Source organism: Thunnus maccoyii, chromosome 14, assembly GCF_910596095.1.
Source record: "Thunnus maccoyii chromosome 14, fThuMac1.1, whole genome shotgun sequence".
NCBI lineage: Eukaryota > Metazoa > Chordata > Actinopteri > Scombriformes > Scombridae > Thunnus > Thunnus maccoyii.
This window is the reverse complement of record NC_056546.1, coordinates 6668842-6684734: the sequence shown is the minus strand read 5'-3', so window position 1 is coordinate 6684734 and position 15893 is coordinate 6668842. Positions and strand designations below refer to the sequence as shown.

General features: G+C 38.0%; 2 protein-coding genes and 1 long non-coding RNA gene across 3 annotated transcripts in view; 1 reads left to right on the top strand and 2 right to left on the bottom strand.

The window, feature by feature from the left end:
- Positions 1–6016: 6016 nt before the first annotated feature.
- On the bottom strand, positions 6017–10538 carry mtx2 (metaxin 2). The gene is made up of 10 exons (XM_042433841.1): positions 10359–10538; positions 9708–9755; positions 9558–9604; positions 9330–9402; positions 8845–8921; positions 8547–8639; positions 8336–8374; positions 8105–8230; positions 7810–7886; positions 6017–7060 (listed from the first exon to the last, which is right to left on the bottom strand). The coding sequence occupies exons 1-10, from the start codon at positions 10396–10398 to the stop codon at positions 6901–6903; spliced, it is 780 nt and encodes a 259-aa protein (XP_042289775.1). The 5' UTR covers positions 10399–10538; the 3' UTR covers positions 6017–6900.
- The window catches only part of LOC121911904, a 30081-nt gene continuing 23880 nt past the window's right edge, over positions 9693–15893 (top strand). Inside the window, exons 1-2 of the long non-coding RNA XR_006099973.1 lie at positions 9693–9778; positions 11292–11362. This is a non-coding gene — a long non-coding RNA (uncharacterized LOC121911904). The remainder of the gene's footprint in view (positions 9779–11291; positions 11363–15893) is intronic.
- Positions 12937–15716, bottom strand: LOC121911903 (homeobox protein Hox-D4b-like). The gene is made up of 2 exons (XM_042433842.1): positions 15281–15716; positions 12937–14494 (listed from the first exon to the last, which is right to left on the bottom strand). The coding sequence occupies exons 1-2, from the start codon at positions 15714–15716 to the stop codon at positions 14166–14168; spliced, it is 765 nt and encodes a 254-aa protein (XP_042289776.1). The 3' UTR covers positions 12937–14165.

Here is a 15893-nt window from a genome sequence, read left to right as displayed (position 1 = left end):
GTAGGTTTGTAAAAGCCCTTAAAGACAAATCTGTCTGCTTTAAGAGAGACAGCACAGTATGACACTAGTATGGCTAAAGTAACTTGATGCACTAGATGGTTTGTTACATAGAACCATCTGAGAAGTCGTCCTTGGAAACCATTTGGAAAAGAGCAGGCACGTTAAAAAAAAAAAAACTTGGATGAACCATCTGTCTATCACCTTCTATCACCATATTGCCTTGCGAGGCAGCTGGATTCATGATATCACATGAGAATCCTCCGCTGATTGGTCTGAACCATCGGTGGTGGCGCATAACTTGAAGCCTGATTACACGGATTCTCTCGTGATGTCATGATCTCGCAAATCCAGCTGCCTCGCGAGGTGACAGCTAAGGTTAGCCATGAAGACGGAAAGATATGTCAGTAGCCTATGTTTTATTGACACAAGCCCAAAGATGTTCTGGTTAAAGGTGAAGTGAATGTTTGCCTTGCTACATTCGTTCACACAAATTTGATAACTGGAGTGTTTTGGGGGGTTTTGCTGTTGCTAGGTACTATCAAAAAAACTGTTTCAATTTGAGCTATACAGAGAAATTACGTTTTTATTCGTCCATTAATTTGTATTAACTTCATATCCAAAAAAAATATAGCTTGCTTTACATTCAGTCTGAACACAACTTGAAAGATTTTTGCATTACTATAATGACATTAGGCTACCTTCGCTGTTGGTACTCGTACAAGATGTCATTATTCACACAACAGCAAGACATTGATTGTCAGGAAAACATAAACATGGGTCATTTTAAGTGTTTGAACAAATGATTAATGCTCTAATTATTCTAGTGAGGACATAAAGTTTTGTATTGAATTTGCATTTGGCTTTAGTTTCAAAAAAATCTAAATGTAGTAGTTTATAAACTTCATTCATTTATTTGTTTTAACTGGCTAAAGGGCATTTAGTGAACATTCAAAAGCCTTCAGTGTGAGTGCTCATTTGGCTGTGTTCACTGAAAAAAAAAAGCTGCCTGCAAATAGTTTTTGGTTTCTTGCCATGATTGTGTTATGTGAGGTAGAGAAGGGCAGGGTTTCCTGCAGTGCAGTCATGGCACCAAGCCTTGGCAAAGTGGTGGTAAATCACGATGAATGTAGGGTATTGTGTCATGTCATATTATGCAAAGTCAGCCGTTCAACCTTGATTAAATGGTTTTTTTCTAGGGTGGGATGATTTTGTCATGTAAAAAAGTATCCGCAAAAATGTTCTGTGCGTGCGTAGCTTACACACAGTCCTGCAGGCTCTCAGATCAGTCTCTGCCTGCAGAGTCCAAATCCCTAAAACTGTCCCAGTGCTCTGACACCTGAGAACTCATGCTGATCCTGTTTATGTGAATGAGATTAAAGGGATATACTGGGTCACCGCTTCAGAGAAGACTTATTGCATCGGTTTTATTAAATTAAAAATTATACACCATATGCACAGACATACGTGAACCAGCTCACACACACACACTCTGTCTCTCTCAGAAAGTCCAGATTATATATCATGACTCACTCTGATAATCAAGCTGTGTAATTATCAGCCCCTGGTCATATTGTCTAATCTGACACTTCATATCACAGCACACTAAAACTCTTCTTTTTATACATTTTAATAAACCTTCACCCCTCATTCACTCACTCTCTCTCACACACACATGCACATTTATCACATGTGTAACTTTATGAAGACCTTTAATTGACTCTGAACCCAAGACTAAAATCTATGTCAGAATTCATAACTGGAAATGTTTGCTGGTATTTAATGGTATATTATCATTTTATTTTGTGCTTGAAAAGGAAAATGAATGTTATATGATTATGATTTTGATTAATTCCTCATTTTCTCTGTAATAGTCAAGTCTGAACTGTAAAATAGATAGACTGTATTGCAATTACAGCAGCGATGGAAACCTTGTTTGTGCCAGTATGTACTACATGCCATCACATAAAATGCACAGCAGAAAAACTGAAAGAAAAATCACTCTGAGTGCATTCAGAGTACACCTCCACCCAATGAAATTCCTAAATGTTTTTTGCATTTTGTTGCATCATTGCCCAGCATGCATCAAGAAACCGAATGATAACAAGTGCAACCAGCTGTGCTATGTGTTGTATAGCATAACAGCATAGATGTAAATGCAACCATACATAATTGCTCTCATACAAAAGGTGGTATTTAAAGAAAGAAAAGAGCACTAAACTATGCTGATAGGTGTTTTTTTTCTGTAAAAGGAACAGATAAGAACAGCAGCAAATTACACCCTGAATGAGAAATGCACACAGTCACTGTCTCAGACAATGTGTCCAGTGTTTATCATTTATTTTTCCAGTTTTCTAAATATATTCTAATACAATTTTGCCATTAGTAAACTGTCATGGCTCTACAGCAGCAGGATCCTTTTCTATCCTCATGCTGCCCCCTCCTGGAAAAAGTCTGTCATTACAAGCTGTGGATCTCATGCATAGATCAAACATCCATCAGAACAGTGTTAAAAAATAAGTTATTGAGACAATATGTGTGATGAACAAATATAACAAAACTTCATTAATATAGTAAAATATTAATGTAATATAATAATCATTTATTAAAATCCAGATTAACCCACTAGGGGATCCCAGGGGGCCCATAACCCAAATGAAACAGCACAAATGTATTTTGTAAAATGCAACTATATAACTCAGGAACCCTCTACAACAGTAGGTTATAATGCAGGAATTGACCTAAAGCTCCAATCATCTCAGTTTATAATGTCCAATTTACAATTATTTCAGTTAACACAAACTAATTGCTACAAGTTGTTTCTTACTTTAATTAAATAAATAAATAATAAAAACTTCTGTCTAGCTCTCATTCTCATTGCACTTGTACCTTGTCAGCTACTTGAGAATTTGCATCACAGCTCTTTTGAGTCACTGTCTAATGCTTGACTGTCCTGCTTTGCTTGTAAATCACTTTGGATTCAAGCATCTTCCAAATGACAAAATGTAAATGCTTAACTTGGAGCCTTTGGGCCCCTGAGGACTTGAGTCCCCAGAGCAATTCCCCAGTTGGTAATCCAGCCTTGATCAAAGTTTAATGAGGTTTATTAATACAAGAGTTTGGAAAGAGCACTAAGAACACTGCCGCTGAAAGCCGAGACAATGTTTTAGTTACATGATAAAGACAACAGAAAGGTCAGAGAACTAGGTGACAATAACAGCTTTCCGCACACAGACTTCCCTTCTTCGCATGTTTTTTTTTCTTGCAGGAGGGCAGATTCAAGGGTCATTAGGGAAAACTGCTCAGACTAGCTGCTGACTTGGTGCTACAACATTCTCACAGTCCACGGATGTTGTTAACAGCCATTCTTACATTGTTTTCACTTTAGTTCAATCTTATTTTGGTTAAAAATGAATAATTATTCGTAATTTTTCATAACAAATCAAATGTGGTCTGTTGTGACAGCTGTACGTAGGGAAAACACAAGGTATTAAAATTTCCTTATCAACAATATTTCTATAAGGATCCTAAATGACTCTTTCCTCTTTCATTATTCAACCCAGCCACATGCACATGCATCATGTCTTACAATATAACTAGATATACTGTCTTTAATGCTGTGGTGCTCAATACATTGTACGAGTTGTTGCAGCCATGACTAATTGGTCCAAAGTCTCTTTGTCATAACTCATCATGTCTAGTAGCCTCATTGTCTTTGGTCTGCTGAGGTTACTGTGGGTGAAGACATTCTTCTGTGATGGATTTCTACTGTAGGATTGTTCAACATCAGTGTAAATTGGAGGCTCAACATCTGTGATTTATTCATGTCTACGTAATTACAAATAGGCAAGGGACATAATTGTCAATGTCAATCATTAAGAGATCTTTCAGTCTCAACAACCGGGATGGAACATAGGATACAATAAACACACATTTTATGACCATTTGGTTTTGATATATAGCCCCAACACCAATATGCTGTGCATCAAGACCTAAAATAGAATAGCTCTCTTTAGCCTCAAATAGCCAATAAGTGGCAGGTTCTGAAGAATGATGGCAGTGTACACATAATATAAAAAAATATCCCTCTGAAGAAGAGTGTCAGACGGATATATTGGATAGTTGTTTGTAATTACTGTCAAATACTGTTTATATATAGTAAGTCTCATACATTACTTGGAAAAGTCTGTAGATATATTGGATAGTTGCTTGTAATTACCTTCAAATAATGTTTATATATGATAATGATTATCAAAATTATGTTTTTGTATGCCATTTTCGCATAATCCAATTTTTTTGTATAATATAAAACCAATATTTACCAGGAATTTACTGTAATGGGTGTTAAGGGAGGATAATTTGAATATAATTTTACATAATTTTTTTGCGTTTTACATCCAGAAATTTGTGCTTTGATGGGGCAGTCTTAAGGATAAATTGGATAATTCTATGAATTTACAAAAGAATACTGTATAAAACAAGCCTTTATTTAAATATGGTAATTTTAAGGTATTTCTTCATTGTTTTTCTTTTTTTGTGCAGATTTATACATTTGGTTAACATTCTAGCAATATTTTATATATTTTTTCATTTTTATTTTACAACAGTTGGACTGTAAAAATGCAGATAATGTCTACAGTAAATATCTGTATTATTTTAAAAAAAAATCTCTGTAGAATAACTAAAGGTTTTTACTGTTATTTGATTGTAAGTGTTTGGCAACTTTTGCTGCCAGACTTTTTACCATTTTTTTTATTTTTATTTATTTTTTTTTTACATTTTTTTTTACATTAAATTTAAAGTTTTGCTGTAAAAAACTGACAGTTGCCTTAATTTTACATTCAGTAATGGGATGTGTATTTTTTGTATTTTTACATAGAATTCAATGTAATTTAACATTCAAGACCATGAAGTAATTGAATAATCCTGTTAAACATACACTATTCCATTATATTAATTTACAGATTACAGCCTTTATTTTATGGTGAATATTTTTAATAAAAATAATTTACTGTATTTTTATGGCATTTACACTTAATGTAGAAAAAACTGTAAAATAATACAGTAAATTTCTGTGAAATAACTTTTTTTTTTTTTTTTACAGTGTAGGCAGAAGCCCTAGTTCCTTGATTGTAAAGGACTAACACTAAAACTCATTGTAGCTGTACTATTCCACATACACAATCAAATAAATACACACACCTAGAATATGATGTTTACTGATCAAGTATGTTTCTTACTGATCGACTATGTGTTGTAGACATTGACAGTTCAAACTCACAATTACTCTATAAGTGTATCAATACATGACCTCAGGGGTTTCTGCTCACTGGTGGTCTTAGATCATGTGGTCTTGAAATCCACAAATGGCTGTAGACTCGACCGGATATCTTCAGTAAGATGGTAATTTCTGTCTTTCTGTTTATTTCCTTCTGTCTGTGCATCTGCTGTCTGACTGGTGACCTCTAACTGTGCAGTGTCATCATCACTCATGATGTCACAGCTCCTGGAAGCTCAGAGGTCACACTCTGACCTCACAGGAAACCTGAAAGACATAAACTGCTTAACTGGAGGGCAATCAGAGGTGATCAGACAATGAGCTTGTCTGAGACCTGCAGGCAGAAACACACACAGCCAAGTGTGTGAATCCAGCTATGTATCAACATCCAAAAATAGATCTCAAGGACTGAAGTTGTGCTGCTCTTCCCTTTAATAAACACATTTTTTTCTGTTTGTTGTTATTTGTTTTGTAGCATTAAGTGCATGTTTAAAGGACATATTTCAATGGTGAGAAGTCCGTTGTAAGTGAGGCTTAGGATGATTTTATTATCTGACAACCATATGCTTCCAGCATTTCAAATATCATTCAGCAATAGAATATTGTTACACATACAAAAACAGTAAAAACCAGAATGAAATGTGTTGTTTTAGTTGTTAAAAATGTGTAGTACGATTTCCACAATCAAAACGGGAAATAACATCAAAGACTGAACTTTCATGCTCAAGTCAAACTCACAGGTAAATGCAACGACTTTTATTTGTAGGCACTTTCCATTCACACAAAGAAAACAACGGTTGAAAAACCAAGGAATAAATCACATCCTCTTCATCATTATGTTCATGTGTTTTTGATTTTTGTACAGCAGAAAAGCAAGCTCTGTATTTCTACGCAATGACAACTCTGCTTCACATTTCTGACAAGCTTCTTAAGTTACATGTAACACAGCTATAACATCCACACTCAACCTATCTGTGGTGAGACTGTGGGTGTTTGTAAATGCACTGATGCATCAGAGCGATGGAAAAATAATAAGTGCTAATAAATAAGTCTTTGTCTCTGTGTTGGAAAGCGGCTGTCATGCTCAAGTACTGCTTGAGCTCTTTTTGGGATCCACTAAGAGTTGCATTATTATATTAACATTTTTACTTAACTCTCATAACGCTGAACATGCAAAGGTCTGTTGAAGACTCATCTGGCTTCTTTAAACAGTTCAGCTGAAATGGTTTTGCAAATTAGACTTGAATAGCATATGTGTTGCGTGTTCTAAATGTCATAATTTATTCTTAGAAATGTGTTTCACTTCAAACACGCGTGCTGTAATACTCTTAAGAATGATCTGTGTTGTGATCTTGTGTAATGTGGTGCAAGCCATACTTGTCATTACAGTTAAGAACTCTTACATCTTAATTCTTAAAGCGAGCAAGCTCCTAGCTGCAGCATGCAACAATGTACAAGCAGGAAGCAAAAAGAGTGAATGAAGGCTAAATAACAGGCAAGTATGTGAATATGAACAGGTAGCAGGTTTTAGCTTCTGTTTAATACAACAAGGGAATGAAAGAAGGAACGGCAGAATGTACAAGGATGAGATGATACAGAGAGACAGTCGGGTTGTTTTGGGTCCTTCAGGAGCTCTTGTCTTCGAAGTAGGTCTGTTCGATGCGCCTGCAGAAGGAAAGCAGGTTGCTGTAGCTCTTGATCCTCTCTGCTAGCTCAGTGCTGGTCAGCCTGGTGGTCAGTATGGTGAAGAGGTGACCGAACACTAACGCATCCAACTCTGTAGGCCTGCAACACACACAGACAGACACTTAGTGTTTGTTACTGCTGAGATGAACCATTCTTTTATTATTTTTATTTCCCTTTTCTTTATGTAGTAAGTCAACTAATTTACTGATCACAGCTGCAGCTGATGATACATCAGCAATAATATTTCTAAGGACACAGTGTGGATCAGTGTTAACTAATCAACATACTGGTCCTTAATTTAAAATGTATCACCTACAGTTAAAACTTGTACCAGTGATGCACCAAAGCGTCTCAGCTCACACAGAGAAACTTTCTTCCCTCTGTAAATTATTTCCTCCACTTTTTTCACTCAGCTTTAAATGAGAAATCTGAACTGAAGGGTTAGAAGAAGCCATGACATGAACAAACAGTAAATATGGTTGCAGTTTTAATCATTTATTTAAAGGCACTGACAATTTCTAAAGGTTCTTAGGAAGTACAGAAAGAATCTCTGTGTCACTTTCAGACATGGAAGTTAGGGGTGTCGTTACAACATTACACCACAAGGTGGCACTAAAGAAAATGCTGTCAAATGCTTCCAGATATATTTTTCCTTTAGGCTTTGACTCCTGTAAGATCAGCTACAGAGCCGAATCTGACAGGTTCAGCATATTGCTGAAGTACTGAAGTATCACTTCTCACTATGCCATCCTACTGATGTTTAATCATTCAGCTGCTTAGACAGACAAACAAGACACAGACAGTTAAAGAAACTCACATACATACAGACAGACAGACAGGATACATACTGTTTATTAAAGAAGAACGGTTGTGTTCCCAGCCTCTGAGAGAGAGCCTGGCAGCACTGACTCACATCCTCATAGACCTGAAACACACGAGAGGACAAAAAGTGGCAATAATCATGCTTCTGTCAGTATTTGTGAGGTTTTTATGGGACTGAAAAAAGTTTGGGAGACTACAAAGGAAATATGTAAAAGCACTGAAAAGATCCTTGTAAAAATTCATGTTAGTGTATAAATATATCTATACAAAATGAATATGAGACATTCAGCAGGCATGTGATGATGCCAGGTGGTTGCTAACCTGCTCCAGGGTTTTTCCTCCCCAGCCGATGGCGTTCATCTTCCTGCGAACCTCCCACTGCTTCTGATAGGCGAGGATGTTGCTGAGGGGCCACGAGTAAGGATTGCTGTATCTGGGACGAGAGATCTGCATAAAACAAAGACAAGTAATTAAGCTGGCACAGTTGAGGAAGGATGAATAAATCACTGCTAAATCTATGATTAGAAATCTAAGCACAAACAGAGTACACACCTCGGTAGCTGTGGCGTCATCGCACCACTGGATGTACAGCTGTGGAGAGAAGAAGAGACAGCTGAGAAGATGTTTGGGAATATTGATAATGATTGTATGTAACTGCATTGAAGCTGTAATTACCAGTATATTGTTTCCTGGCAGTGAGCAGCAAAGTGATGCCAACCATGTGATGTAGTGTGTGTGTGTGTGTGTGTGTGTGTGTGTGTACCTCAGCAGTCAGCAGCATGTTGTTGACCAACTCCATGTACGCTTTCATTTCAGCTCTTTGAACGTCATCTAAGCCATCGCTCAGAGAGTGACCCTTAAAACCCCAAAACACACACAGAACATTCGTTTTCTCATCTTGGATGAATCCTATTTTTTCTAACAGATAAACACACTAACAGACCATGAGTGAATTCCTAAAATGAGCGATATTTCTAGAGAACATCTAGATTAGAACATTTCTTAAAATATGCTTCTTAATATAAAACATATGAAGAATAAGCAGCGTTTGTGTTACTCACCTTAGCTTTGGTGAACTGCACTATTGGCCCCAGTTCTGACACCACCTGGTTTCCTACGTGGATGAAGGGAATTTTCCCTACAGAGAGAAACATTAATACACACTAAAGGTGAGAGAAGCAGACCAATTAAGATCATTATAGTCACTTTTGAAGAACAATCCCAACACTTATAACCACAAAACCCGACAGACCCAGAGCTCAGCAGTGAGAAGATCCAAGAAATATGGACACAAAATTAACATGATCAATTTTGCTTTGGGATAGACTGTGCCACAAATATTGAGAAATACATAGACGTTAAAAGACACCGAATAGTTGACCAGAGACAGTGATATTTTAGCCTACATGTGATGTAGGTTGCAAAGCTTAGCCAACACGCACCAAATAAACTTAAGTACAAAGATGACGTCTGTTTCAACTGGATCTAAACATAATCTGGTTATATGTGAATACAAGGTATTGGGTCTGAAAACATGTGTACTAACCAGAAGGCGACATGTATTCAGCATTCGCTCTGCAAACCACCTGCACTGGCAGACCGCACATCCTGAGGTAAGCCTGCACAGGAGAGAAACGAGACAAGGTCAGTTAAAGCCTTAACTGAGAAGTAAATCAGTTTCCCAGAGAGGAATCATGCACGCAGAAACTAACATCTGCACAAAATATGCCGGCACTCATACTGACAAGTTTACTGAAAACGAACAGAACTTCACCTGAACAGCAAGAGAGGAGGCGCAGTCTGACAGCAGAATTTGATCCTCTGTAAAAACAACAACACAGTAATGAAAACAATTACATTAATAGCTACGTCTCTATGGTGACAATTCATGTTGTTTCTCCCTTTCAGACTAACACAGACTTACCCTTCAGCGGTTGGTACAAGGTTGCATTTTCAGGCCAAGGCTCTGTAGCTGTCAATGTCATGAGAAGACATGTAAGTAGACACACACATATAATTACAAGGTAATAAGTTGGTTTATCAAACTGTTATGTTGCTTCTGAGTTCAACAATTAACGTTATTCTATTTAACTCTGCAATACATTCACAAATGAATCATTGTAACGTTAATTAAAATGTAACTGTGTGCTAACAGACACGCCCCTCATCCATGTGTTTAGCAAAAGCCCTTTTTAGCCAGTTAGTGTTAATAAAGCTGTTAACCGGATGAATGGTGATAATACAAAGCCCTTCAGAAGACAGGTAAACTTCTCAGCAACAGTTCATGGGGTTTCACATCACTGTTGCGCGTATATAAAGTTTTTTTTACACTAATTTAGCCATCTAGGACTCGCACAGAGCTCTAACCAAGCTAATCTCTGCTAAAGAAACAGAGCAGGATGACAACCATCGTTACAGTTATACGTGAACAGTTGAGCTACAGTGCCCATTTGTATGTAATTAACTAATATTAGGAAACAGCTACATCACAGTAAACGTTAGCTGACGTTAGCTGGCTGAAGCTAGCTTAATACATAATAACAGACGCCGTTTGAAAGTCGACACGTTAACTGACCCGCTATCTGCGTCACGAAGGCATCTGCAGCAAGAGACATGGTGCTGTTGTTGTTTCCTTTATGTTTAACTAAAGATTTAGATGACAGTTGAGGTCAATTTGGCTACATGCAAGTTTAAGGGCAAGTGCTTGTTCTGCTGTCATCGACCGGTCCGCCAGCGATTTAAGTCCCGAGGAAACAATGTAACTCCGATCATTTGGTTCCGCTCTACGCTGGAAACAACAACAGTCTGATGTAGTTGGTCAGTGTGTGTGTGTGTGTGTGTGTGTGTGTGTGTGTGTGTGAGTGTGTGTGTGTCACATATCCAGAAGGTGGACATAATAATAGAAACACCTCACAATGCATCCCAATACAACACAATCGCGATATTTAGCCTTAAAAGCTTTTATCATAATTTTGAAGCTTTAACATACTCTCAAGAGCGCCATACTGTATGCTTTGCTAAAGTTAGTGTGTATTCTGGTTTATTTGCTTTATTTATAAAGTACATTTCACACCCAGGACAATTGAAAGTGTTTTACAGAAAAGAAAAGAATATTGTAGCAAGAACAATTCAAGTCATTAAATAAAAACGTTAATGTGAGGATAATATTCATTATAATTATTAAAGCATATCAAATTAAACTCAGTTGAAAACATGTAAAACTGAATATTAAAACTATGTAAAAACGATAGAAATATATCGATATAACGATGTAAACACATAAACTCGTTATAGAAATTAAACACATAAAACTCATGTCTTGTAATAAAGGCAGTGACTGTTCTATGGTCTAAGTCAGTGTTCAGTAAAAGTGGACTTTATAACTAATCATCCTGTTAACATAGCTTGTTTCCTCTAACTGACTACATTTCAAATTGGTCTGATCGTTACCTGAAAATGAATTCCAGCTTCTTTAACATAACATGATCTTGGTTTATTTCTCTTCCAGACTACAATACTCAGTGGTACCAGACGGGGGCGTCACTGCTTCATCACAGCCGGAGTGATGCTACCAGGCAGGTCGGTAAGAGAGATAGACACGAGACAAAACAGTAGATATGCACCATGTCCACGCAGCACATACAGATTCACGCACCATTATTTATGGACAGGATAGATGTTTAAGAGACGTTTCTTAATGTACCAGAAAGGGCAATAAACGTATTGCTTATATTACATTCACAAGGGGAATATATTGCTGTTTCCCTTCAAAATAGGTTATCTCTAAATATATAATCAACCAAGTATATAGCCTACACAGAATGGGATGTGTCATAGTTTCCAGATTTACAGTGTGCAGTTGATTGGTTTACTCTATTTCCCACAGCAGAGCAAAACAAGTAAAGTATCCCTTAGTTCTCTTGTGGCTCCTGTCTTAAATTGCAGACATGTTGAGCCATAGAAGTATAAATATGTGGAGCTTATTTTTTTTTTGCCTGACCGATCGTCTTTGTAGTGGATGTCCAGTATTTGATAGCTGCTCCAGGTTGCTCTGTGTCAGCTCCTCGGTGCCCTTTCTACACATTTCACCGCGTCTCGACCGGAAGCCACCAATTGAAGGAGCTCTCGGCGCTCATTTCCCTTATATCCTACCACACACACACACACACACACACACAAAAATAGAGTAGTGGGTGTTCATCAAAAGTGTCCTGTATCCCAAGTAAGCTGTGCGTAAAGGATGCGTAAAAGGCGCATAAAAATTACAAGACACTGAGCTCGCTTAAGAGACAATTTAGCGTAGAACAACTTTGTCTAGAGCCTATAATATTTATGATGGTCTCTGTCATGTTTTAACGTTTTACAGTGCCATTCACTTGAAAATATGAAGCATTTTAAACGTTTAACGTGACAGCAGTTTTCCTACAGAGAGTGTTGAGGCAGCCTGACTTATTTTGAGCTCTGAGACACAAAAACAATGGCACTGAAGCCGCAGCCTCCAACACTCGGTCTTTACTCAGGCAGTGTTTGAGCAAACTGTCGCTATAATGATTAAAAACGTTGAGGATCACCATGTATCTGCTCGGAGCACATTTAAAATCCCCCACACGGGAGAAAATCCTCAGCCTCTCAGTTGAGACATCACGGACAAGATATTTGTCTTGGCTCCCCTTCAAGTGACTTAACGCTCCGTTAAATTATGACTTTAACAAAGAGCGTGTACAGAAGATTTCTCACTTGTATTTAATGCCAAGTTTGTGTTAAGAAGTCCTTATTTTTTCCTCTATCAAACAAGCTTATCGACAGCACAGGAAGATTGATTTTCTTAATATTGTTCTGGTTGTTTGTTTGAGCCAAAAATGAAGATTATGTTTCGTCTTTCATTCATAAATGTGTGTGTGTGTGTGTGTGTGTGTGTGTGTGTGTGTGTGTGTGTGTGTGTGTGTGTGTGTGTGTGTGTGTGTGTGTGTGTGTGTGAGAGAGAGAGAGAGACAGAGAGAGAGAGACGAGGAAACATATTTGCAGTTTGAAACATTTTTTTTTAATTTTTATCATCTAGTATTTTATCAAAACATTTCCACATATAAAATTCTTACACGAAGGTATTTTTCCTTTTTTTTCCAAAAAAAAAAAAAAAAAAAAAAGATCACGTACAAAAGAACATAGATGATGTTTGCTACAGATAATAAAATATGCTTCTAAATAACAGGCTACAAATGAAAATAAGTACTGACGTAGGCTATAATAGAAATCAATAGCATATTAAACTGGAATCAAAGAGAGAACATATTCTTTGAAAATGCATCATTATGCTATTTCAGAGAGGATTATTTTAAACCTCTTGGTGCTGAATAAAATAACAAACGTCATGTTCGCTAAAACCCTGTAACCCTGAGAAAAGAAGTTGGATTTTAAGTCAGTGTCGTGCATTAGAAACCTCTACCTCCAATTTGGCTGTTTGCATTTTCGATTCTTTATTTATTTATATCCCCGTGCGTATTTTCTTTTTACTTTCCCCCCTAAATTATTAAAGATGTATTCACTCGTTGGAGATGAGAATTTCAGCACGATATGGCTACTTATCCTACTAAATATGCATTGTTTTTGGCTGCTCCTGTATGTACAAAACAAAAGCTACATTCGTTGTCCAACCATCCTGCAGGTCAGCCGCAGAGCAATTTGGTGTTTCTGGTGTGTCAGGTATCGTAGGAAGTTCGTTGTTTTTGTTTTCCCTGTTAAGCGCCAGTTTGTGGAAACAACATTTTGGTAATGTGCATATTCATAAGTTAGGCTATTTCATCTTCTAGGTAGCTATTATAAAAAAAAACAACCCTGTATTATGTTTACCCTGTAGAAATAAAAACCCTGTTTTCTCCAAAAGAGACACAATCTCTCCAGGGAGAGTTTGGCAACACTGCAACCAATAGGCACCATGCTTTTACGCATTTTAAAATCGGCTTTATAAATATGAAACAATTCCCCCAATTTCACCAGAAATCAAAGACATTCATTAATGAATTAAATGTGAAGACTAAAATTGGATGTAAACTCTCTCTATATATAACAGAAACAGGCTAAGAATTAAAATATAAGACAAAATAGGCTACATTGAAGACTTTTCAACACACAGATGGATGAACAGTTTAGGATTGTTTCAGGACTGCAGACACCTTTACGGAAGGGGATTAGGGACACATGTGGAAAAATCCATTTGAGTTTAAAGTCAGAATTTAATCTCAGCATTCTGACTTTAAACTCAAATGAATGTTTCACATGTGGCCCTAATCCTCTTCCGTACACATTGGATCAATTTTGCAACATATGTTTTGGAGTATGAAGGTGCTAACATGGCTGCCTCTCACGGCCGTCCCATATTAAGTTTTCAGACAGCGATCACTGCCTTGATGCTACTCTCACTGCTGTTGTTATTATTGTTGTTGTTGTTGTTATTGTTGTTGTCCGTTGCCTTCTTGTTTTTGCTGCGTCCTTTGGTGTTGGGAAGCTTGTTGTCTTTCTTCCAGCGCATGCGCCGGTTCTGGAACCACACCTTCACCTGCCTCTCGGATAGGCAGAGCGCGTGAGCCACCTCGACTCGGCGGCGGCGCGTGAGATAGCGGCTGAAGTGGAACTCCTTCTCGAGCTCCAAAACCTGCTGGCGCGTGTAAGCGGTCCGCAGCCGCTTTGGTTCAGGACCCATGTGGTTCGGATTAACTGGTTACAAATAAATAAAAGAAAGGAGAAAGAGAGAAAGATAAATAATTATTTTTTTTATTTATTTAGATTTCATTTCACGTTTTTTCCAATTTAATCTTATATTCAGCTATAAAAGAAGTAGTATAACATCAGTCTCTATATTAACCTAAATAAAGTGAAATTAGTGTGAAAGAATAACATTTTAAAATCTTATTTTAACATTATTACAGTGACTATCATATGGAATTTTTTTAGTGTTAATCTTCATTTGTGGTTGTCTGGGAAACGGCCCAAGAAACGATTTTACTTTTTTTAAAAATACATTTTTTTGTTCACCCGCAGCGTTGCACAACACACAGACACACAATACCTTGCACACACTCATACACACTCACTCTCTCTCTCTCTCTCTCTCTCTCTCTCTCTCTCTCTCACACACACACACACACACACACACACACACACACACACACACACACACACACACACACACACACACACATACACACACACACACATACTGTGGCAGAGCCATAAAACTTTATAGGGGTTGTAATTCTCTCTGACTCTCACTGAGATCATAAATAACTCGACAACAAAAACGATGCTCACAAATGGACAAAACACTAGAAAAAAGAAAGAAAGAAAGAAAGAAAGAAAGAAAGAGAGGAGAGCTAGAGAGAGAGTCTTGCAGATTAAGAAAATCAGAAACAAGGAAATGAGACAGACTGAAATGGACTAGATATTTAAATGGAGGGAGCGTGCAGCAGAGATAGAAAGATTAAAATCTCCAGGTCATCTCACCCTGAGCGATGTGCACTTTCTTCATCCACGGGTAGACAACAATAGGCGGCTTGTCTTTACCCTGGCAGGCCGTTTTCCTCTGCACCTGAGCGGGTTTTGCACAGGTCATCCAGGCCTGGCACTGTAGGTCACCCACGGAGAACCTCTCCTTACCAGGGGCATCTGTGTCTCTGTGTCCGGGGAAGGGCGCACTTTGGGGCTGCGAGTGGTCCACTCCATCCTCCCGGTGATGCCCCTGCAAAGAGTGTTGATAGCCGGTTTGTTGTGGTGTGTAGGGAGGCGGAGGGGGCTGCATTGACTGGTAGCCCCTTCCATAACTACCACTGTCCTGGGGGTTGCTGTAATACCCCCCTTGGTCACTAAAATTACTGTAATCTTCCTCACAAGGCGGGAACTGCGGCTCAGCATATTTACAGCTCACCACGTAGGACTCCATGATTGATTTATAGCGAGGCTGGTAGGAGAATACTAATTTTTCTTTCTCTCCCCTCTCTCTGTCTCTTTTTCCCCCTCTGGCATCAAGCCATCCTGCGGCTGTCAAATAGACAGACGGCCGCGCGGGCCACGTGACCCTGCGGTCAGCCAATGAGAGGCGACACTTCGGGTTGTTTAT

Bases quoted from the DNA above. Each gene is read 5' to 3' on its own strand.
- LOC121911903 (XM_042433842.1), bottom strand. From the start codon at position 15,716: ATGGAGTCCTACGTGGTGAGCTGTAAATATGCTGAGCCGCAGTTCCCG. The intron at 14,495-15,280 runs GTGAGATGACCT...ATTTGTAACCAG, and splicing joins GAAAGTGCACATCGCTCAGG to TTAATCCGAACCACATGGGT.
- mtx2 (XM_042433841.1), bottom strand. From the start codon at position 10,398: ATGTCTCTTGCTGCAGATGCCTTCGTGACGCAGATAGCGG. The intron at 8,375-8,546 runs GTACACACACAC...TTCTCTCCACAG, and splicing joins ACATGCTGCTGACTGCTGAG to CTGTACATCCAGTGGTGCGA. The intron at 8,231-8,335 runs GTGTGTACTCTG...TGTTTTATGCAG, and splicing joins ATGACGCCACAGCTACCGAG to ATCTCTCGTCCCAGATACAG.